The sequence below is a fragment of the Lissotriton vulgaris genome, chromosome 8, assembly GCF_964263255.1.
Source record: "Lissotriton vulgaris chromosome 8, aLisVul1.2, whole genome shotgun sequence".
Lineage (NCBI taxonomy): Eukaryota > Metazoa > Chordata > Amphibia > Caudata > Salamandridae > Lissotriton > Lissotriton vulgaris.
In genome coordinates, this window is record NC_141696.1 from 1,184,097,885 (window position 1) to 1,184,123,834 (window position 25,950).

Sequence of the window (25,950 nt, forward strand, 5' to 3'; positions counted from 1 at the left end):
AGACTTGAATTGCAAAATCTCCAATGTTAGTTTGGAACTTTTTAGGAATAAACCTAAGGAAGAGGCATATTGTATTCCTCAATCACTCTTCCCTGTTAAATCAGTGACAAATAAACGAGGGAAGATTTTGCTCAAAGAATTGGCGGCTGTCGATGGTCTTATATTAAATGGGAGATTTCCGTCTGATGTGCCTGCAAAATTTACTCACAAGTCTCCCTTTGGGTCTTCTATCTTAGATTATGTAATCGCCGACTACGGCTTGTTTCCTTTTATTCAGGACCTTAAGGTCCTAGCTACTCCTTTGAGTGATCACAGCATATTGTTTGTAACTATTTCTTTAAATCCCTTGTCAATCGCACCTTGGTCTATGCACGGCAGTGATGCTGCCTTCCACGCTTCTTCTGGAAGGTGCTTTTGGAATCCTTTGGCCATCAATGGGGTTCAGGATTTTTTATCCGACACCCTATTAGTTTTAAATGAGTGGCGCGGGAATGAAATAGTTTACTTTATAGAATTTGTGCAAAAGATCACTTCGTATGCTAAAAAAATCTCTCGACCAAAAAATGGAGTGGTGGTTCCCAGTATTTTGCGTAGCCTGAATAAGGAAATAAACAAATTAGTCCGTGAACAATATCTCGACAGAGTCATGGAACGCGGAAAAGAAATTTCCAGGCTAAAAAGAAAGAGAAGTAGACTCCAGCTAAAAATAAAAATGGAACGGGAGGATAATGTTTGGATCAGCTTGAGGGAAGCTGTTGTTTACGGCAGGATTAGAGAATTCTGGGCAATAGTAGGTAGGGGGTGCGGTTCTAGAGTAAGCCCATCACCTATCCCTATAGCTGAAGAGGTATGGATCTCCTACATCCGGGATCTTTATGCAGGGAACGGGAGTTTAAATGATGTTTGTGCCACCGGTGCTATTTTGAGTAATGATTCCGACATTAGCGGCACCTCTGTGGGTCTTATTAATTATCCCGCAGAAAAAGAAATCGAGTTGGCTATAAAAAATATGCGTGTTTCAGGGGCAATGGGCCCTGATGAACTCCCCATGACGGTCTTGAAATCTGATCCTGTAAGGTGGAGTAAAATCCTGTATCCCCTGTATAAAGCCTGTTTTTTGTCTAGAACGGTACCTGCCTCCTGGAGGGGAAGTATCTTGGTCCCTATTTTTAAGAAGGGAACTAGGGATAGTCCTAGTAACTATCGTCTGATTGCTCTCCTCGACTTTACCGGAAAGGTCTTTGCGAAATGTCTTTTGAAATCCCTTTCCGTTTGGGTTGAGGAGAACAATATTTTGCCATTAGAACAGACCGGTTTCCGTAGGAACCACGGTACGCTAGATAACCTCACTGCTCTACATGTGGTCACAGACAAGTATGTTCAGGTGAGAGGTGGGGTGGTGTATGCCGCCTTTATTGATTTCTCCACAGCGTTTGATAAAGTTGATCGTGGAACGCTGTGGAGAAAATTGGCAGCGCTTGGGCTCCCACTCTATCTGTTGGAGTTGGTGAGGGCTTTACATACAGAGACTTGGTCTAGGGTCCTGCTGGGGGGCGAAAGGGGGCTATCTGATACAATCTCAACTTCGAATGGCCTTAAACAAGGCTGCTTATTGGCTCCCCTTTTGTTCTCCTTATACACGGCAGACCTTCCCGCCGCCTTGGCTGCCAGAGAGGGCATTGCCCCGGTGGTGGGGGGGGCACCGATTTCCTGCCTGATGTATGCCGATGATGTGCTTATCCTCGACTTAACTCCTAAAGGACTAGCTAATCGGCTTCACGCTCTGCACTCCTTTGCGGTAGCTCATGGCATGAAGATCAATATTACTAAAAGTAAAGTCATGTGTATTGCTGGCAAGAAGAGGTGCCGATCTGTAGATTATGGTTGGTTTATTGGGGATCAAAAACTAGAGGTGGTAAAGTCCTATACTTTTTTGGGGAAAATTGTTACGGCAAACCTGAGTGAGAAGCTCCATATAGAGCATTGTTCACGCAAAGCTACTGCCCACGGCAAAGGTCTAAATGCCCTATACCAGGCAACGGGGAAACGGCACTCTTCGAGTCTATTGGAAGTATATAGATCTAAAATCCCCGCAACAATACTGTATGGTATCGAACTTATCGAAATAAAGAAATGGGACTTTTGCCATAAGATTGAGGGGAAGCTCTTAAGATCGCTTATGTCCCTAAATACTGCGTGCTCTCTGGCAGCCTGTAGGCTCGACCTTGGCCTCAGAAGTAGTTGGGTCCAGGGACTATGTGCCCTTGTAAGATGGGTGGCTTGCCTTGCAAGAGCGGAAGTAGGGACAATGAGAGCTCTCCTCAGAAATGAATTGTTGGGTAATTTTAATGAGTTTTCTCAACTTGTTTGCAATTTCAGAAAAGCTGTAACCCTACTAAAACTTGATGAAACTGCTCTTTTTTTGTATTCTCCTTTACAGTTAAAATCGGTCTTGAAAGCAGCTTCATGGGACCTATGTTTCCAATCTGATAAAAAACTAATTAGTGAAAAAAGGAATGTAGATCTTCTAATTGATTCTTACAAGATGAAACAACCACAACCCTATGTATTATGGACCCTTCCGCATGGTATACGTAGGTTTTGGTTTCTACTACGTTACGATTTAATACCTCTAAATCGATTGTTATCTAAATGGTATGGCTCCTCTCCTTTATGCAATTTATGTAAAGAGAACGTCCAGGACTGTATGCATGTGCTACTGATATGCCCCGCGCTTCGTAAATTGCGCTCTAGGTGGTTAAAAGCTATCTGTCTCCGCCTCGGCATTGTCACCCTGAATGGCTTCCTCTCTGCACTTTATTGCCCTCCCAATGGAATGTTCTGGTTTCATATTTTTAACTTTTTTAAAGGTTTTCTGGCTATTTATTAATATGCTCTGGGAGATGTCTTGACGTTTTGACTATCTATAATTTTGCTCCACATGTCAGTATTGTATTTAGCCTAGGTATCTTATATGGTATATGTGTTGCTTTCTTGCTTGTAATGTATTTGCTTTGTGTTGTAGTGTGTATATTTTTATGTGGCCCTCTATTGAGAGCCAAAACATAATAAATAAAATTGATTGTGATTGTCACGCCCTCACCTAGAGGAGGGATAACACCAGTCACTTTTACCTCCCTGGGAGGCAGATTTTCCCATATTGTCAACAGACTAGTATAATAATTTTGCGCTCATTTTTCCTTTCTGACAATTCTAACTGATATGCCACTAAACCTATTCTTTTAAGTTTTCTATTGGGACCCTGTCACTGTTTTAACACCTTACTGACAGAGGAAGCAAGAAGGAGACACATAGGGGCATATTACCAAGCAATAGCGATAATTATCGCTATTGCTTGGTTAGAGACAAAAATTTACCTCTGAGCTGCGGCGATTTTTATCGCAGATAAACCTTGGTATTACCAAAGTTTATCGCAAATGCGATAAAAATCGGCTGCAATGCATGAATATTGCTGAAAAGTCAGCGATATTCATGCATTACCAAGCTAATGCTCTTAGCCTTGTTATCCACCTCCCATTGGATAACATGGCTAAGAACTGCTCAGGGCAGGTGTTAGCTTTTGGAGATATTCGTGCTTAGCGCGAATATCTCCAAAAGTTGGTAATAGGAGATAGCGATGTTAGCGACTGTTTCCAGTCGCTAACATCTTGGCACGCTCACTTTGCATGTCATTAGTCATAAATATCACTGACATGCAAAGTGGGGCCCAAGATGGTCGCTATCTCCTACTAGCTGTCGCTAACTGGTGTTAGCGACAGCTAGGTAATAGGGAGATAATTTTATCTCCGCTTTCTTGGCTTTTAAAGCCAAAAAAGCGGAGATAAACCCCCTTGATAATATGCCCCATAGTCCCCTGGCTGAAACTCTCTCAGTTTTGTTCTCTTATCGTATTCTTGCTTTAGTCTCCCCTGTGCTTTCTCCACAATCTCTCTATTTCCCATAATTTCACTACATGATTTCTCAACTGATGAACATATTATAGCAGAGGACTTCTGTGTTGGGTTTTTACTCCCATACCTTCTTCGTCATCTCCAGTAATGTTTGTGGTTTACAACCAAGTAAAAGTTCAAAAGGTGAAAAACAGTACTATTTGTTCCTGCCTTCCAACACCAAAACTAGAGAGTGGGAGTATTTTGTCATAGTTTCTTTTTCCAAGAAGAATATTTTCTTGATAGTTATCTTTAGAGTAAAGTTGTAGCGCTCCACCCATCTGTCTGATAATGGTAGGCTTCAGTGTGGAATTATTTAAGCCTCAATTGTGAACACACTTGAGCCATCTTTTTAGACAAGGACACACTCCCCTGATCAGTGAAAATCTCTTGTGGAAATCCTACTCGGTAAAAAATTTCCACCATCTCTTTAATAATTTGAGCCATATTAATTTCACTTAAGTGAACCACTTCTGGATATCTTGTTGCATAATATACTATTAAAAGTACATATTTGTGTCCTTTGCTAGAATGTAGCTGCGGCCCAATCAAATCCATCCCTACACTCATCGTCATCCCTAAATGGACCAGAATAATAAATGCCTTGCTATCACAAGGGATACTCCCTGATTGCTTAAAAACAGGCAAAGTGGTTCCCATCATCAAAAAACCAACAGTGGACCCAGCAGACCCTAATAACTTTCGCCCAGTTACCGATATTCCAGTACTGGCCAAATTAATCGAGAAATGTGTACAAAACCAACTGAGCCACCACATATCGAAATTCACACTGCTAGACAACTGTCAATCTGGATTTAGAACAGGCCACAGCACAGAAACAGCAATCCTGCATATTGTCGACCATGCATTACAGGCCCTAGATCAGAATAGAACATGTCTACTAGTACTTCTGGACCTGTCCTCTGCATTCGACACGGTAAATCATGAAAAATTACTAAGCAGGCTGCATAACAGGATGGGAATATCAGGAAATGTGCTGAAATGGTTTGAATCCTTCCTTCAGAATAGAACTCAAAGATTTTTGATCAGCCAGACACTATCCCCATCATGTCCTAATTTGAACGGAGTCCCTCAAGGATCTACACTATCTCCTTCACTCTTCAACCTTTATGTCGAACCTCTGACAGAAATCCTCAAAGACGCAAACATATCTTATAATATGTACGCAGACGACACACAGATATACATCAAGATCGCTTCTCTGGAAGATATCATGTTAAGGAACGAGGCCTTAAAAATGTCATTAAATTGGTTGACCAGCAATCATCTGAAGCTAAATGCACAAAAAACGGAGTTCCTTTTAATCTCTTCACCTAAGAACCACACGGAAGTGAAAGAATGGGCTAAATTGATCACAGCTCTAAACTGCACTCCTACTCTAGTGGACTCAGCGAAATCATTAGGAATCACATTAGACAAGAACCTTGACATGAGAACCCATATCAAATCTATGGCAAAAAATGCACGCTTTCACTATATTAGGAAAGTGAAACCATTCATCTCTGCAGCAGATCTCAAAATGGCAGTACAATCCTTAGTTAGCTCAGGGATTGAATAAGGATGTACTACCTTAGCAGGTCTACCAAAAATTTCCACGGCACCACTAAAAGCATGTCTCAATACAGCTGCAAGGCTCATCACCAGATCGAGGTAATTCGATCATATCAAGCCACACCTGAAATCTTTAAACTGGCTACCATACGAAGCGAGAATCCAACTTAAAATGGCATGTATCAACAACAAAGCGCTTCACTACAAAACACCAAGATACCTGGCTCAAAAAATAGAGCTATCTGGAGGAGACAGACCAGCCAGGAGTGCCAAGGAGCTGCTGCTGAGACCACCCATCTTCCAGAAGAAGAAAACATACGACAGAGCTTTTTCAGGGGCAGCTCCTAGAATCTGGAACTCACTCCCTCTATATGTTAGGAAAAATACTAACACAGCAACATTCCAGAGGGAAGCTAAAATTTTTCTAATGAGTAAGTTCCTCACTTAGGCAAGAAGAGACATCACCGCCACCGCGACATAGTTGTGCCAAAGCAGAACAACAAAGGGAAGTAAATAGAAAGTCACTATTGTACTGGGAATAACCTAGAGGCGCTATACTTACCCAGAATCTGAAGGAAAAATGCACAGATAAAGACTATTGGACCTATTGGTATTGTACTACAAGACAGACACCGGCTGAAATTATATTGGAATATACACATGCCGATGTCAAGAAGTAGCTTAATATACTTTGCCATTGTACATTGTTATGATAAAATGCTTTATAATCGTATACCTAACCTACCACATATCAATATGAAACGGTTTACTACATAACTTTATACCTACCTCATTCTCTGAATGGTTATGATATGCAAGATGTATCCCTAACCCACCTATTGTATTGTATTTGTATCTGTGAAGCGCTCTGATACCGAAGGGTCACGTTCGCGCTATACAAAACTGTCTAAATAAATAAAATTAATTAATTAATGGCGCCCATATGGTGTACATCGGCCATCTTTCTGACAAATGTCACACTCTCTGCAGTATTGACAGATTTTGGCAAAAATTCCAGGCCAGTAAAAAATTTATAGAAAATTCTGCTCAGATCTTTCCCTCCGAAAATATCTTGCTAGCAAAAGCGTCTGACATATGGAGGTGTCTAAATTGAAATATGATGTCTGAATATGTTGGTTACACGCCATATAAGTGACTGAATAGATAGGAGGTTGCCTCTCTGTCTAGGTAGTGTGTAAAGAGGATTACCCCTCCTGCCCCACTGGATTGCTGTGGTATTGCATTTGAGTGAAACCAGGTTAAAATGGATGGGTACTACAAAAGATTTTGATCAACTTTTAATTGTGATTAAGTATTGATGTATATACATTGTTTTTGTCTTATTATGAATGTATAATCGTGCAGATACCCATATCTAGAAAGATATGTGAAAAGAACTGAGAGCATCCTCGTGAGACTATAAAGAGTTGACAAGTTATAGTTGGGGTCTTTGCTCCCATGCATGAGGCAAATGTGTTTTTTTGTTATTTTTGCTATAGTCGCTTGTACATATTTTTCCCTGGACATCACCTGTTTGTACTTCTAGCAAAATAGTCTGAGGCAGGAATAAAACAATTCCCAGAATGCCTGAGGGACCAATTACTGTAAAGGTTGATCCTTCTTTCCTTCTCTATAAATCAACCCTCGTTCTTCTTTTTTTTTAACAGAGTACTGATATACCTCAGCAGCATTCTTTTCATCCATCACCAGAGCTCATACTTCCTGTAATATGGGATCATCCTTTTAGATGCTGCCAAAATCACAATTTCCCTTCTAAATAGACTGATCCATACAGATATGTAAGGTTACATTTTTTTTTTCTCTAATCTTCATTTGTTTCTAGTTTTTAATCTCTTGTTGGGGTAGTAGTGAGGTTTTTCAACTGGTCCTCTGGACATTTTGGACTTTCTGCCACAGACAAGGCTAGGAATATTCCTACTCAGACCCACTCCTGCCGGGCCTTTTTCCACTATCACGTCTGCTATTAGATGTTCTTTTTGGTCCCTTTGAACACATTTAGGGGCTTATTTCCAAGCCTCTTGCGCCAACGATGTGTCACTTTATGTGACGGACTGGCGGCGCATCTTGCTGCACCATATTTTTCAAGGACACGTAAAGCCATTGTTGTAAATACAGGCCTTTTACACGCAGCACTTTGCGTGAAAGGGGCGTGCCATGGGTGTTGCTGTGGGTGTGCCCATGCAACATCCATGGCTTCTTCCACATTTCCGATTTACGAGAAATTGGAAACTTGGAAATGCGTCAGAATGGTACGCCTCCCCAGGGGAGGTGTAGGGAGACATGGCTTTGCAGTTTGGGCTGGACTGTTCCCATGAGGCACAGGGTCAGACTGATTTGCATATGGCCATGTCTGAACTGGGGTTGCGGAGTGGGCTAAAGAATGATGATGGATTAAACCCAGATCAGATGACTGGGGGTGAGTGCTTGCAATGTTCAACACTCTGTCCATCATCCCCTTTGGTTTTGCTTTGTTTGCCCTAAGTTGGAAGGGTATGCCCAGAAGTGGGTCCCGTGCTCACTTTGCCACTGGATTCAAGCTAGCCTGGATTGATGACAGCTGATTAGCCAGAAACCGGTCCCAGGATGTTTGTTTCCGGACCAGGGAAGACATGGCTTGGCAGTTCGGACTGGACTGTTCCCCTTAGGCACAGGGTCAGACTGATTTGCATATGGCCATATCTGAACTGGGGTGGCAGAGTGAGCTAAAGAATGATGATGGATTAAACCCAGATCAGTTGACTGGGAGTGAGTGCTTGCAATGTTCAACACTCCGTCCATCATCCCCTTTTGTTTTGTTTGCCCTAAGTTGGCAGGGTATGCCCAGATTTGGGGCCCGTGCTCACTTGGCCACTGGATTCAAGCTAGCCTGGCTGATGACGGATGATTAGCCAGAAACTGGTCCCAGGATGCTTGTTTCCGGTCCAGGACATAATTCAGTCTGGATTTACAGAACCCAATGGGGTGTTTATATTAAACATTATTTATCTATAGCCTTCTGTTATTTCCCTATGATTCTAAAGGGAGCAATACGAGTGTCTGAAGAATTTCTGGGAGATCTGGTTTACCTTACTTTTAGACTTCGAAGTGATGCTGCTGCAAAGAAATACAGTAACCCTGATGAAGTCCTCTCAGAGGACAAAACGCATGGGCCGGGCTGTTTCATTGATGTAGTGAAGATTAATAAAGACAACTGTTTTAAGACTTTACACAATGGCTCCCACGTTATTTCGGTACTGGAGGAGAGTATGTTTGGATTGACACCATTAAACTATGAGTTTATCGTGAAAGGAGGAAAGAAAAAAAGAGAGCAAGCTTTATAATAAAATTGTTGGACCTTGAGGCACTTCCTTTTGTTTTTTGTTCTGTTTATATTAATCTATGGTTTTAGAGTAGTTTAACCATTAGGGGGTGAGTGCCTCCTAATATAACCACACAAGACTAGAACTTGTGTGGCCATCCATAACAATAACTATTCTTGCTCTAGGATTATTAGTACTTTTATTTAAGAGTTGAATACCTCAGGGCTTCAGTTCTGAACCTCTATGACCCACATGGGCCATAAATCTGAGTGGAGGCCCGCTCTTTATCAGGCTCTGCTACCTGCAGCCAAATAACAATGTAAAATAAACAGCCTTTCCTCAACTTTAAAAGGACAACAGATCACTTATTTATTGCAGTTCTAAGATAAATATTATCTCAAGGCTGGAAACTACTCTGGAAGCTTCTTCAAGCTACTAGTAGCATGAGATCGACTGGTTGGATACACCGGAGATCGATGTCCTTCTTTCGGAACAGCACCGCATATCCTGCAGTAAAAATATGTGCACTACAGTCTCAGTAATTTAGTCATGGTATGTTATTGTCCAGACAGAGCGAAACTGGATTTTTTCCTGTGAAAATAGGGCATATCAACCAGATGTGAAACGTGTTGGATGCTTGCTATGTCTTGAGAGGCTGAAATGATAAGAATGTGACACAGTGCAGGGTTTAAGCACATATCGATGAGGTTAATGAAGTGTATCAGAATAATATCTATGCACAATTAATGAGCTAGCAGAAAAATCAATGATAAAGCAATCAATTTTGGTTACATGACCCTAACAAAATAATAACATTTTAAATGCATACCACACACTAAGATATTACAGAGTGATTTCTTAGGATGGATTGCCTTCAAAGCTCTGATGTAGTGTTTGGGGACACACTTCAGTGCATCACTTGCGTCATAAAGTTGCTGGTCTATTTACTCCCTCCCTGCATCCTTCTCAGGGTGCTTACTACCCTCAATACTGTAGCATTGCACCTCCATTTAAGTGAACGTTCAGCCCATTTTGGCCAGAAAGGCATGCAAACAATTAGGGTCTCAACAGCAGAAACTTTGTAGACATTAAGAAACTGCCCTTTGCCACATTGTTAAAGGCTGATGAGTTCACATTGTAAATAAATAAGGTACTTTGTTGTATGCATGGTCAATGGCAATATTTTCAGAACAAGCATTTGCAATGCAATAGGTCTCGCATCAGGAAAGTTTGAGCTATTGGTATTGCAAATGACACATTTTTTACTTATGTGTTGGTTTTGAAAATAGCGAAATTAATAGCTTTGTCATTTACAATGCCAATAGTTTTAACTTTCGCAAATGTGACACCTATAGCATTTGTAATGCAATATGTGTTGTATTTAAGTGACTTAGATGTATTGATATTACAAATAACAATAGCTTTTAATTTTTTTAAATAATGAATACTTAAATAAAAGGTATTGTAATTTATAATGGCAATAGCTTAATAGCTTAAACTTTTGTAAATAACTTTTGTGAAGACTATGTTCAGTGTATTTTATTGTGACAAAATCCAAGAACAGAAGTGAAATATCAACATCTTTTTGTGACATTTGTAAAAAAGCTTGAAACATTGAGAGAACATATTTGAATCAGTTGTTGTTGAATGGTTGCACCAATTGATGCTGTGGTGGCTCTGAATGATGTTGTGGCGGCGACAAGTGATGCTGTGGCGTTCAGTGATGCTGTGGTAGCGCATAGTGATGTTGTGGTGCCCCTGAGTGATGCTGTGGTGATGCGATAGATAGTGAGGGCGATAGATAGATAGAGGGAGGGCGAAAGATAGATAGAGGGAGGGCAAAAGATAGATAGAGGGAGGGCGAAAGATAGATAGAGGAAGGGCGAAAGATAGATAGAGGGAGGGCGAAAGATGGATAGAGGGAGGGCGAGAGATAGAGGGAGGGCGAGAGATAGATAGAGGGGGCGAGAGATAGAGGGAGGGCAAGAGATAGAGGGAGGGCGAGAGAGAGATAGAGGGAGGGCGAGAGAGAGGTAGAGGAAGGGCGAAAGATAGATAGAGGGAGGGCGAAAGATAGATAGAGGGAGGGCGAAAGATATAGAGGGAGGGCGAGAGAGAGGTAGAGGAAGGGCGAAAGATAGATAGAGGGAGGGCGAAAGATAGATAGAGGAAGGGCAAAAGATAGATAGAGGGAGGGCGAAAGATGGATAGAGGGAGGGCGAAAGATGGATAGAGGGAGGGCGAGAGATAGATAGAGGGAGGGCGAGAGATAGAGGGAGGGCGAGAGATAGATAGAGGGGGCGAGAGATAGAGGGAGGGCAAGAGATAGAGGGAGGGCGAGAGAGAGATAGAGGGAGGGCGAGAGAGAGGTAGAGGGAGGGCGAGAGATAGAGGGAGGGCGAGAGATAGAGGGAGGGCGAGGGATAGAGGGTGGGCGAGGGATGGAGTGTGGGCGAGGGATGGAGTGTGGGCAAGGGATGGAGTGTGGGCAAGGGATGGAGTGTGGGGCAAGGAATGGAGTGTGGGGTGAGGGATGGAGTGTGAGGCGAGGGATGGAGTGTGGGGCGAGGGATGGAGTGTGGGGGGAGGAGGGATGGAGTGTGGGTCGGGGCGGATGGAGTGGGGCGGGGGAGGGATGGATGGGTGGATGGGTCGGGGGAATGGGTGGATGGATGGAGGGATGGATGGATGGATGGAGTGGGGGGATGGGTGGATGGATGGATGGATGGAGTGGGGGATGGATGGATGGATGGATGGAGTGGGGGATGGATGGATGGAGTGGGGGGAATGGATGGATGGATGGAGTGGGGGGAATGGATGGATGGATGGATGGAGTGGGATGGATGGATGGATGGATGGATGGATGGATGGATGGATGGAGTGGGATGGATGGATGGGGTGGGGGGAATGGATGGAGTGGGATAGATGGAGTGGTGGGATGGATGGATGAATGGAATGGGGGGATGGATGGATGGGGTGGGGGGATGGAGTGGGGGGATGGATGGATGGAGTGGCGGGATGAATGGATGGAGTGGAAGGATGGATGGATGGATGGATGGAGTGGGGGGATGGATGGATGGAGTGGGGGAATGGATGGATGGATGGATGGATGGAGTGGGATGGATGGATGGATGGATGGATGGATGGAGTGGGATGAATGGATGGAGTGGGGGGATGGATGGATGGATGGATGGATGGATGGACTGGGATGGATGGAGTGGGGGATGGATGGATGGATGGATGGATGAATGGATGGAGTGGGGGGATGGATGGATGGAGTGGGGGGAATGGATGGATGGATGGATGGAGTGGGGGGGATGGATGGATGGATGGATGGATGGATGGATGGATGGAGTGGGATGGATGGATGGATGGAGTAGGATGGATGGAGTGGGGGGATGGATGGAGTGGGGGGTGGATGGATGGATGGATGGATGGATGGAGTGAGGGGTGGATGGATTAATGGATGGATGGAGTGGGGGGATGGAGTGGGGGGATGGATGGATGGATGGAGTGGGGGGATGGATGGATGGAGTGGGGGGATGGATGGATGGATGGAGTGGGGGGATGGATGGATGGATGGAGTGGGGGGGATGGAGTGGGGGATGGATGGATGGATGGAGTGGGGGGGATGGATGGATGGAGTGGGGGATGGATGGATGGGGGGATGTAGTGGGGGGATGGATGGGTGGATGGAGTGGAGGGGATGGATGGAGTGGGGGATGGAGTGGGGGGATAGAGTGGGGGGATGGACTGGGGGGATAGACTGGGGGGATGGATGGATGGGGGATGGAGTGGGGGGATGGATGGGGGGATGGAGTGGGGGGATGGATGGATGGGGCGATGGATGGATGGGGGGTGGATGGATGGGGGGATGGAGTGGGGGGATGGATGGATGGAGTGGGGGGATGGATGGATGGAGTGGGGGATGGAGTGGGAGGGATGGATGGATGGATGGATGGAGTGGGGGGATGGATGGATGGATGGATGGATGGATGGATGGATGGAGTGGGGGGATGGATGGATGGATGGAGTGGGGGGATGGATGGATGGATGGAGTGGGGGGATGGAGTGGGGGATGGATGGATGGGGGATGGAGAGGGGGATGGATGGATGGATGGATGGAGTGGAGGGGATGGATGGATGGATGGATGGATGGATGGATGGATGGATGGAGTGGGGGGATGGAGTGGGGGGGATGGAGTGCGGGGGATGGACTGGGGGGGATGCATGGATGGGGGGATGGAGTGGGGGATGGATGGATGGGGGATGGATGGATGGGGGATGGAGTGGAGGGATGGATGGATGGATGGGGGGATGGAGTGGGGGGATGGATGGATGGGGGGATGGATGGATGGGGGGTATGGATGGATGGGGGGATGAATGGATGGGGGGATGGAGTGGGGGCGATGGAGTGGGGGGATGGATGGATGGATGGATGGATGTTGTGGGTGGATGTATGGATGGATGGATGGAGTGGGGGGATGGATGGGGGGATGGAGTGGGGGGATGGAGTGCGGGGATGGATGGATGGAGTGGGGGAGATGGATGGATGGAGTGGGGGGATGGATGGATGGATGGATGGAGTGGGGGGGTTGGATGGAAACACTACAGAAAACATAAGCTTGTGTGAATTAGAAGGCCAAGATTACTATGGGTAGTCAGAGATGCAGGGTGAGGCAGGGCTTTAAGTGGGAATAAAAACAAGCAATGGGACCGTGACAGTGAGAAAGGAACACATAATAGTCCTAGGAAGGTCACACGTGCAAACATTTCTATTTTTAAAATTTAAATTCCATCAAAACAAAAAGCATGTATTTCTTAAATGTGTGATGTTACTACTTTATTGCCCATGAAACGCGTTCTCTTGTAAGAGCCGCACTTTTCCCCAGGTCTAAAAACGGGTGCTCTGAGAACCTGTTCAACAAACCACGGCAAAGCTCTTCTTGAAGAATTGTATAAGAGGCCCCTTTCTGCCGTTCTCTGTAAACAGTGGACAGCAGAATGAAAACGATTTGACTGTTTGCTTAGCAGATGTCAGACAAAGGATTGGATCATATAATGTTGAAAACAGATAGGGCGCTTCGGCTCTAAAGCGGCACCCGGTGCCATAATCTGTTCTCAATGTCCCGCAGGCGCCAAAACAACCTGGAGGATAATCTGGAGAGCACAAAAAGTGGAGGACAGAGAGGTGAGCCAGACGCTTCCCCTGGTTCACTGAGCGGCCCCCAGTCTGTTTAAGGGACTGCTGTTTGTCTTTGCAACTTCCATGTATTCCCCCAACACCACTAGAGTGTTGGAGGTCTGAGGGGCACTGCCCTCGAAATATGTTGATTAAGCAAATGCAGTGGTAGTACGCTTCTCACTGACCTCATCTGGACTGCGGCGCAGGACGCGCTGAGGGAGGGATGCCAGAAATATAAGCCTCGCAACATTAACAAAACAAAGAAGAAAGCAACCAAAGGGAAAGGAAAGAGTAACACCAGAACGAAGGATAGGAGAAATGGCAGATGGGGGGATCATACATAAAAATTTAAACAAGCCAAAGAAAGCAGGAAACAATAAAAATAAGATATTCTCATTAAGATATTCACAGACTTTCAGCTAATTAGTTACACACACAAACATGTAAGCGTGTGACTTCTGCCTTTCCGGGGGTATTGTCAAGCGTGACCTTTCTCTAGGAATGCAGCAGATGGTCCTGTGTATGACCTGCAGAGCGCCGCTTCAAGAGCCTGGTGGGGGGGGGGGGGGGGCGGGGGAGCGAACGAGAAGCCTCGCAACATTAACAAAACAAAGAAGAAAGCAACCAAATGGAAGGTAAAGAGTAACACCAGAACGAAGGATAGGAGAAATGGCAGATGGGTGGATCATACATATACATTTAAACAAGCCAAAGAAAGCAGGAAACAATCAATAAAAAACAAGTGTGTTGAGATATTCACAGGCTTTCAGCTAATTCGTTACACACACAAACATGTAAGCTCGTGGCTTCTGCCTTTCCAGGGGGATTGCTGATGCGTGCAACAAATGGTAGTCTGGTGCGAGGTGTGGGTGGCGGAGGAGGGGGAGCAGGGGAGCAGGTGGGAGTGGGAGGGAATGAGCAGGCCAAGCGCGCGCCTGGCGAAGCTTCACGTTTCAGTAGACAACATGCATTGGGAGGAATCCGGCTTGGAATCCTCTTGGTCAAAGAGTTGTTTTCAACCCAATAGGTTCAGAGCAATATATTGCTCGACCTCATAAGGTTTTGTAAACCACTGGTGGTGTCAAAGAACGGTTCCCAGCACCACAACTATACATGGTCAGGCTTCCATTGTGGTTCTGAAATATAGAATAAGCAAACTAATATGTGGTAGGATGAAAACTAATTTTAGATCCTTTGGGGATGGGACACAGGCATATTTAAAAGAACTTTGTGCCGCTCCAGAGACTAACATGAGAAACTATCTTGCTGATCCTTGGCTGTAAAAGGAAGACTCCATAACCTGTACAACTCTAGAACAAAAACAAGCACTACAAAAAGAACATTTGAATGAGAATTCAGACATTTATAATATTAATTTCCTTTTTTTTCATAAATAAAGGATTTTCTATTCAGAAACAGACAAGAATATCCAAATAAAGAAAGGCACAATGGTAAAATTATTTGATTAGACTGTTGTTCAAAAATGTATATCAGGTCAGCAAGTCTTGTGTTTAACGTCCATGAAGACCACAGCGTAAATTTCTTACTTGTTCATTTTGTATCCTGAGGTTTTCGTAGATTGCGTATCTCCTTCCTCCCTGCCAATCCATGAGATCTATTTGTAGCGTCATTTCTGCAAGTATAAAGATCGAGTTTCCTTTAGCTCACATTCTTTAGTTATGATTCATATCCCTCGTTGATTGATTAGCTAAATTTAGTTAATTCCTTTCTAGATCCTTACCTCCTCCCAAGAGATCATGGATTCGATCGTTCCCGAGCCAGTATTCATCATTCTTGCCCTTGAATAGCCCAAACCCTTCCTTGTATTCGGCCCATTTCCTAGAAAGACAAATTTCTAATTTGAAACCAGGCATAACAACTTGTCCACTATGAGACATCTCAAAACGAAGCCAATTGTATTGTAGATTTATGGAAAAAAATACCTTTGTCCGATTTTTTGCAAAAACTGTGCAGTTTGAATATTCCAAGATGATTTCACTCAATTACTAAATCACTTGTGGAAGAGGTGAACGTGACTGAGATTTTGAAATTGGTAAATTTACGGATAGTGCATCACCATATATGGGGCCGGTTTAGGGTTGTGCACAACTGACAGGGAAAAATGCAATCAATGTAAATGGTGCAGAACTACATACGCTAAATTAGGATACCGCAGAGTGAGTGCAAGGGCTTCATTTTACCTATAGTATTCATCCCTAAATAGTTATTATTTCACAAGGTAATGGCCTGGGATATTGGCAACTGTATTTGCCTCTTTAAAAACCTCTCTGACAGTTTGTTCCTTCTGAGGGCGTGAAAGACCTCCAACTTGCAGAATCCTCCTGTTTGCATACTTGAGCTGTACACTTGGTTGAAGATATTGGACTATGGAGTTCAGTCGATAGTGAATGGCAGGACTGTGAACTAGTCAGCTATGTAAAGAAAACCCCTACGTAACCCTCCAATTTCCCTCAACCAGCCCTTCCAATGTGAATTTACACCAAGCACTGCCCAGTCACGGCCTTGGCCACTGGCATTAAGTACAAATAAACATAAACAGTGCTGAGTACTTTATCAGAAATCACCCAATTAGACAATGCAGAGCGAAGTGCATTAGTGCAAGAGTCATTCAAGTAGAAAATGCCCAGATCCAACAGATAGTGCTGACAAAGGTGTAGACTAGAGTGTTTCAAAGGTGGCAGTGTTTAAAATCAATGACATCACCTGTCTGCTAGCCTAGAAGACATTAGTGACCTACATGAGAATTTGAATACCACAACTCTATCATTCAAGTTAAACAGAACCACAAAGCAAAGACAATGATGTACAGTAATAAGGAAGATATTTCTCTGGATAACCCAGATTAGGAAAAAAAGATTTCAGTAAAATATGCCCTTCCACATGTGTTTTGGAACAAGCTTTTGGAATAAATCCAGGGCTCAGTGGTAGAACTATCTGTTCCAGCAAAACTTTAATGTATAGTGTGTTGTTCAGTCACGATCTAAGCACCTCATTACAGCAAGCTGATCTCAATGCCACTACGGATACCATTTCTGCATCTAAATTATAAGTGAAACCTCCTCCAATTGCTGGACTGAATCATGTACAATGCATGCAGGAAGTCGAGAAAGTGAGGGTCCTATTCTTAAAAGTACATTTGCACATTTAGATTTACTCACATGTAAACTTACTTCTGTGCTGACATGTAAATATACACTTTTGTGCTATTCACCATTTCCAAGTGCAACTTTTTACCTAAGTGTAGATATCATGTCACCAACCCTGGTACCAGGGGTTGGAGACATCTAATTGTAAATTTACAAGTGTAAATTTACAACTAGTAACTTTTTTTACATAAGTGAAGACCTCTCCCACTGTGGTGGAGATCTCTTTGTGGGACTATGAAGGGAAAAATATTTAGAAATTTCGTATTAACATAGAACTAATAAAATAAAATGTTACTGTGCATTACCTTTTTACATTAAATATATATGAAGTTATTAATTTAAATATTTGTATTTAATTTACAAATAATATTTCTTAAAGAATATTTTTTTTAAAACACCCATATTCATTAGGTCTCGTCTATTATATTCCGCAAGGAATAAATAGACAAGAGTATTGGGGGCAAACCAAGGTCTAAACCATCGCAGATTTCATACAGTTTGTGTGGAGCACTCGAGTGGAAAGCGCGTCCACATCAAAGCCATCCGCCTCCCTCCCACAGGCATCTGAAGCATCCCCCAGCGTGCGCTCGACCTCAGGCATTTCTCCTCCCCCTAATTATTCACCCCTGCTGTTGTTCAGACCCGCCACAGCAATGCTGCCCTCCATCGCCGCCGGCCGTCAAGCATTTTCTGCCTGCAGTCAGAGCATGTTGAATCTGTGTTAAATGTGCACAGCTTCCCGCTTTTTTTTTTATTTTAGCTGGGGCGCCTCGCCATGCGCTGGCAGATAGCCCTATTTGATATGTGGTAATTGAAGTTACATTATTTTTATTTTCAGTAACAAAAGTTTGAAAGTTTAACTCCATTTTTTTAAAAATAAGTTTTTATTACATTTTAAAATAATACATTATGTGTTTGATTATATATGTAAGCAAAGTCAAGCGCACACAACCTTAGTTAGTTCCTAGGTTAGGTTTTGTTTCATTAAATGAAAGGATAAGATTCAACTCCAACTTTTTTGTTCGTGTTTTTATTTTTCTGGTGAGTATTTGTTTCACAAAAAAAACAGCCGACACGTGTTTCATCAATAATGGGGTAGACCCATGACTCTTCAGGGCTGTTAAGTAAGGCTGAGGGCTGTATCGTTGGACCAGTGATAATTCCAACCCGGTCCTAATCGGGTGTCAGTTTCGAAAGACGCGAGAAGGGAGTGCTTTCAATGCGTCTAAACAACTCTAAGGTGGCAAAGTCCGCCGCCGGGTATGCGGTCGATCATAGAACGCAAGCCAATCCGCTTGTCCTTGTTTGTAGGCTTAATGCCGTGTTACGGGGAGGGAAATTAATCCGCGGGTTCTCCGGGTCACTAATGTACTTTGAACATTCACTTGAATTTCTATGAAATCACTTATACATTACAAAATCATTGTACCGTGAGGGTGCCTGTCTTGTTTTTGGTCTCAAACATTCTCGGGTCCTCGCTGCACTAGAAGAATCTTGGCTTTTCCTTCACCAATTGACATTATCGGATTGACCTTGACTTTTCCTATCTGTATGTGAAGAACTCTGGGGGGTCATTAATTTTAGAAACTCTCACAACTTTCGAAAGACTCCAAACATTCCCATCTGTCAACTCTACAACTTGCTTGCCAACTCTGACCACTTGCATAGGGTTTGAAAAACGAGACTCTCCACTCCGAACAAATCTACCTTTTTTCAAGCGTACCCAATCACCAATGTTAATGAGTTGAGAACATGTAGCATCTGAAGCCCTAATAGTGCTATGTGATCTCTTTGACAAAGAGATGTTATCTCCTTTAATTTTAGAGACAATCAAATCCCTCATCCACTGCTGACTTAAATTGCAGCATCCTTTCCTTCTACGCATTTTCTCAAAAGGTGATAAATCACCGTCATACCTGGGAGTATTTCTATAATTCCATAACAACTTGCTCACAGCATCATAACAATTTTTCACATTACACAAAGCAAGTTGCAATCCTTCCTTTAGAAATCTAATCCAACGTCCCACTATACCATTTCCTTGTGGGTAATAAACTGATGATCGTTTGTGAATTATCCCATGATTATCGAAAAATTCCTTCATTTCCATAGAGGTGAACTGCACACCATTAACAGATAAGATCGAACAGGGAAAACCTTCCGTTTCAAAAATACCATTCAGAAATTGGATAATAATCTTGGAAGTCACATGAGGTACAAATTTAACTTCTGGCCACTGAGAAAATTGATCTATTATCACAATGGCATACACTGGATTGTGCCCAAAACTCATTGGACCAGCGATGTCTACCGACACACATTCCCACACTGCAGAGGGTCTAGAAACAGGATCATGATGGTAATTGATCGTCTTCTGGGATTTGTCACTTACACTACACTCAATACATGGCCTTACCTTTCTCTCAATGCACCTATCTATAGCAGGCCACCAAAATTCGCTCCTAATTCTTTTCTTCATGCTTGACATTCCGGGATGTCCCTCGTGAGCCATATCCAAAACAATATGTCTGAAGCTACGGGGTACCACCAGTTGCAAACCTCTCAACAAAATATTGTTTTGAATAGTTAATTCATGAGAAATTTGAAAATAAGGCAATAAGTCTTGAGATAGATCAGCTTTCAATGGCCATTTGCCTTTGACAAAGGACACGACACTCTTATAATCACCGTCCTCGTCACAGGCAGCTCTCCATTGTTCTTCTTTTATACAACCGTTAGAGACTTCACAAATAGAAATAACTCTATCTTGAATATAATCTGCTGCAATAACATTATCATCTTTGACAGGCAGCCTAGATAAACAGTCGGCTAAAACGTTTTTCACACCAGGAATGTACTCTACCTGAAAATGAAATTCCTGTAATTTGTATTGCCATCTAGCTATTCTGGCAGTTGCCTTTCCACACCCCTTAGTTGTGAATAAGTCTACCAAAGGGCGATGATCAGTCCTGACTTTAAATATTGTGCCATACACGTATTTACGAAAATACTGAATTCCCCACCAACAGGCTAGAGTTTCTTTCTCCAGTGTAGAATACCTATCTTCTGCACCTCTCAAGGGTCTGGATGCAAAAGCAATAGTGACAAGACTACCCTTTTGCTTTTGCATAAGTACAGCACCTATGCCCACATTACTGGCATCCGACACAATAATAGATTCACACCATGTGTCGAATGGCGACAAAGCAGGTGCAGAAGCTATGCATTTTGTGAGATAAACAAATTGGTTTTTACAATCAGAATCCCAATTGAAAACTTGATGATTTTTCATTAAATTTCTCAAATGTTTGGTTTTATCAGCAAATGATGGAATACATTTGGCATAGTATTCTGCCAATCCTAGGAAAGACCTAAGTTGGTCCTTGTTTTGGGGTTCAGGGGCATCCTCAATTGCTTTCACTAAGCTTTGTTTAGGTGAAATACCATTTTTGCTGATGGAATGGCCTAGATAATCAACAGAATCCATGCCAAATTTGCATTTCTCTTTGGTTGAAGTTAACCCATTGTCTTGAAGAATCGACAATACTTTATGTAAAATTTCCGAATGTTCTTTCACATCTTTTCCAAAGACTAAAATATCATCTTGAAAATACAGTACACTGGTTAAATCTTTAAATAACTTGTGCATGACTCTTTGAAATACCGAGGAGGCGGACACTAACCCAAACGGCATTCTTTTGTATCTGAATGCCCCCTCAGTAGTTATGAAAGAAGTCAAGTGTTTGCTGTCATTGTGCAGCGCTATTTGATGGTATGCATTCGATAAGTCTAATGTCGTGAAAATGGTGGCATCTTTAAGTTTAGAAAACATTTCCCCGATATTTGGGAGAGGATGCCTGTCAACCCAAACACTGGAGTTGAGATCTCTCATGTCAACACACAATCTCACATTGCCATTAGGCTTATGTGCTAGACCACTGGCGAAAGCCATTCGGACGATTCAATTTCTTCTATAACGTCCAGTTCACAAAGTCTCTCTAGTTCTTTCTTTACTGAATCTCTTAATAGCAAAGGAATGTTTCTTACTTTATGGACTTTAGGGGTGGCATTATGCTTCCAAATAATCTTATGTACAAATTTCTTGAGGAGCCCCAATTTAGGTGAAAATACCCTTGGAAATATTTTTTCCCAATCACTTGCGGTAATACAATTAATTTGGCTGATAATGTCAGAATATCCTAACTACTTGTTGAGGGTGGTTAGGGTCAAGGATGATCATTAAATCACGCTGCTGTGGCCACCCTAACAAGCAAGAACCCTCCTTAGCTACATAAACCCTTGAAGATATAGTTTTACCTTTGAATGAAAGGTCAGATATAAAGTAACCTAAAACCTCTATAGGTTTTCTCCTATACCCAAATAATTTAATATCCGGTGGGAGCAAAGTTACGTTAGGAAATTCTTTTAGCCATTCATCACCAATTAGTGTATGCCTGGCACCAGAATCAGCCATAACTTTTATAAATTTAGTACCCACTTGCAACATACAAAATGGAGCATCTTTCTTGTCTTCATCAATCTCATAAACTGTCAACAAATTTTCTGAGTCATCTATATCACTATCAATTTCGTTGACGTTGTCAGATTTAGAATTCCTGACCTCAATAGATTTGTTTCTAAACTTATTTCTGTTTCTGCACATTTTGGCAAAATGCCCTTTCGATCCACAATATTTACATATTTGACCTATAGCTGGACATCTATTGTCTGTAACAACATGACCAGGGAATCCACACTTAAAACAAATTACCTCTTTCTTATTACTGTTGTTAGTATTATGAGAATATTTGCTGTAACTGTTCTCCCCGGATTTCTTTCTGACAACGTGAACTTCAGATGTTGCTGTTGCTGTCTTCTTCTCTGCCAGTTCCTTCATTCCCAGTTTCATGTCCTCAAAACGATGTGCTATATCAATGCCTTGGTAAGAGATAATTCCTTTGCAGCTAGTAACTTCTCTTGTAACTTTGCATCTGCAACATTGTGCACCAATTGATCTCTTACCATTTGATCATGAAAATCTTGATAATTGCATTTTGCCGCCAAAATTCTTAAGTCTTTCACAAAGGTATCGACAGGTTCGTTAGGTAATTGTAGCCTACTTAAAAATGTATGTTGAGCTACAACTTCATTGACCTTTTTAATATACTGTTTGTCAAGCTGCATTATGGCATTCTCATAAACGTCACCCTCGTCATCACTTGAATTGTCCGCAATAATGGGAGGTAGATGACTAAAAACTTGTCTGCCCTCTGCTCCTAAAGAGTATTTCAAAATTGCCAGTTTGCGCTTATCTGTATAATCATCACCACCTATTGCTTCCAAATATGCCTCAAAACCTTCTCTCCACTGCTTCCATTCTAGATGTGGTTCACCTGGGGAAGCTAGAAATGGTGGTGGAGCACTGAAATTTTCCATCAGTCAAAATGGGGTTAAATATTGCTGTGTGTATCAGCGTGGTAAATATTTGATACACTTAATGTCTTGCAGAATGAGTAACACCCAGTTTATGAAGAAAAACAACAAAAATAAGTGATTCCTTTATCTCTATTTGCTCACTGCTTGGACAACGCTGATGAGAAACCCATAAGATAAGCAATTCCTTTATTTCTATTTGCTCATTGCCTGGACAACGCCTTTTATGACCTCAGCACTAAGCAACCACTGAGAAGGATTTTGTAGGTGCCGTGTGTCATAATCATAGCGTAGCTAGGAGCTAAATTCACTTTAGCGCGAGTGCGCGTGAGCAAAATATCAGCGTGGTAGTCTTGTGAGCGTTGCTAGGAGACAAAGATAAACAATTCTCCTTAGCGCGAGAGCGCATGTGCAACAGATCAGCGTGACAGTCTTTGTGATGCGCGATGTACTGCGCATGCCTGGAAAGCACGTAATATGGAGCGCGAGAGCAGGGCTGCTTATCGGCAAAAATGCACAAAATTGAATAGAACCTCACATAGATCAGTCGGAGAAGCAGGACTTTCAGACAGAAGAAACACACAGTGAGTCCTTTCTCCGACAGAAACGTAGGGGTAATTAATGAGGCAGACAAGGTAACGGCATACGTGATCTGCGGAAATTGCAGGACTTCAGGCTTGCGAGCAGTAGGTCTTGTTCTCCATCGTCGCCAGTGAAGTAATCTCCCAAATTGAAGAGCCAGGACTCGCGGAGGTATTTAGTATCTTTATTCTTGTAGAGAAGGATAAAAGAAAACGTCGTCTATGCAAGCCTGAGTCAACCGATTCCCCGTGGAACATCTCCACACCCAGTGTTCTAGATTCTATGTAGGAATGGAGGATACCACAGGTGGATATGGGTTTTGGGGTACATGGGAATAGTAATTTCTACCCCTACACTATCCAACACTTCCCTACTGTTGAGCTCACTGGAGTGGGAATAGTAATGTTTACCCCTACACTATCTAACACTTACCATATTGTTCACTCACTGGAGTGGGAATAATTATGTTTACCCCTACACTATCCAACACTTACACTACTATTGCCCTAAAAGTATTATGCATTGTAATGGTATGCATTGTAATGGTATGCATTGTAATGGTATGTGTTGTAATGGAATGTGTTGTAAAATCATGCGATGTAATGGTAGTTGCGATGTAAAAACTGCGCTGTAAAAGCATGCATTGTAAATGTTTGCGTTGTAACGTCATATATTCATTTTTAAGACCATGTTTCCATATTCATCAAGTGGGGGTCAAGAAAAAGGGGGATTCCAAAACGTGTCTTTTCCATTCATCAATAGGGAAACTGAACAGCAATACAGCAAAAACTGCTAAACGGAATTATACCAAATTTGAAAGACAGCTAGATCATGGTTGAGAAAACACATTTTTGGGATTTGGTGTAAAGAGTGCACAAAGGCAACTTTAAAAGTTGTGTAGTACCGTATCCAATTTTCGAGTGTTTAACTTAAATGAACAGAAGTGAAGCACACACATAGCATAGTATCAGGTCCACAAATGGCCCTGGTCCACCGTGGCTGTTGCCGTTTGAGTGGAGGGCGTAGACCTGATCACTTGCCCTGCCCTCACTGTGATGCATTTCCGGGACGTGGAGGAGGCAGGCTTTCTTTGCCGCACCCCACCATTTAGCCCGAATGCCACCACGGACGCGCCACTGGTGCTCCGAAGGCTCGCCTAAGGCAAGCACATCTGCGCCCGTCCGCGCCTGTATGCCGCCAGGTGCCAGGACTCCTGGTCCTGGGTCATCCCCCATGTTAATTTACTCACGGGAAGACGTGCTTGTTCTGCAAACCAAAGATGGCATTTTGACACTCCTGAGAAACAGCGCAATAAATGTGGGTTCTAAAAGTTGCAGACTCCTAGCTGTCCCCCTCAGGTCTCAGGCTCAACTTATATAAATATATTCAGTCTCAACTGTAGGTCACTTGTAAAACATAATGCTGAAATATTTGACCTTCTACAAGACTCCACTCCAGACATACTATTTCTGACGGAAACCTGGTTGAACACTGATTCCGTGGCGATTCCCGCCTTGGCTCTCCCTGCAGGCTACAGGATTCTTACACAGAACAGGCCTAGCAGGAGGGGGAGGTTTAGCGGTTATATTTAAATCTGCCTTCCACTGTACACTGTCCTCCCAGAATATCTCAGACTGTGAGAGCGCCCTGTTTAAAATAACCATATCACATAATTTTACCTTCACAGGGCTTCTTGTTTATTGTCCCCCAGGGCCAGCCAAGGCTTTCCAAGAAGCCTTAGTTCATACTGTATCTACTCTTGCATTAGAGTCACTTAACTTGAACATCATAGGTGATCTGAATTTAAATCTGGAACGCCAGTACTACCAGGAGAGTTCCAACTTCCTGGATGCCTGCCAACTAACTCAGTTAGTGGAGTGACCATCACATCTGGCAGGCCACGTACTTGATCCGATATTTTTGAATCTTGAAACTCAGACTGTCAACACTCCCATTCCTTTGAGCTGGATGGACCATTTTCTTATTTCAATACACCTCGGTATTGTAGGTGCCCACTTGAGGACCCCTTGTCAGTCATCCATGAAGCGCCCTTGGCACAAATTGGACGAGCCTATCGTTATATCTGCCTTAAACTCGTCTCTCCCAGATTGGCCAACTGATCTGGAGGCAGTCGATAGAGCCTTTAGGGGCTGGATTAACAATACGCTTGACCACTATATCCCGAATAAACTGATCGGTGCTAAGCGCATGCAAATGCACGCTTGGTACACTAAAACTCTGTTGGTGGAAAAGAAAAACTGTAAAATGTTGTAACGTGCCTGGAGGCACTTTTACGACGCCACTGCAAAAAATATCTATAGAAAGGCAATTAAAGCCTACCACAAATTAGTGCAAAAGACTAAAGCCTTGTTCTATGCCAATTCAATCCTGTCTAGTTCCAACCCCTTCAAAACCATTTTTTCCTTGATGAAAGATATGTTAAAATTCCCGACAGGAAACAATGACACTATCAGCCCGATTCATGAAGGTAAATTGCGCTAGCAAAGGGCCAGATTCTGAGAATCTGGCCCTTTGCGAGTGCGATTTTTGCATTCGGGATTCATCATCCCAAAAGCAAAAATCGCTATTAGCGAAATCGCATATTTGCGAGGAATTGGATTTAAGGAATCTCAATTAGAGATTCCTTAAATGCAATTCATGAACCAATTCTAAATTGCGAATTCGCAATATTTGGTCGCTATTTACCACGAAGTCTGACTTCGTGGTAAATAGCGAAAAAA

At 42.9% G+C, this 25,950-nt stretch overlaps 1 protein-coding gene across 1 annotated transcript in view; it reads right to left on the minus strand.

Moving 5' to 3' along the window:
* The window catches only part of LOC147698470 (fibrinogen-like protein 1), a 203,073-nt gene that overhangs the window by 42,711 nt on the left and 134,412 nt on the right, over nt 1–25,950 (minus strand). The window contains exons 5-6 of the mRNA XM_086933449.1: nt 15,769–15,866; nt 15,575–15,660 (exon numbers count right to left, since the gene is read on the minus strand). Of these exons, the coding sequence (XP_086789575.1) occupies nt 15,575–15,660; nt 15,769–15,866 (184 nt within the window). The remainder of the gene's footprint in view (nt 1–15,574; nt 15,661–15,768; nt 15,867–25,950) is intronic.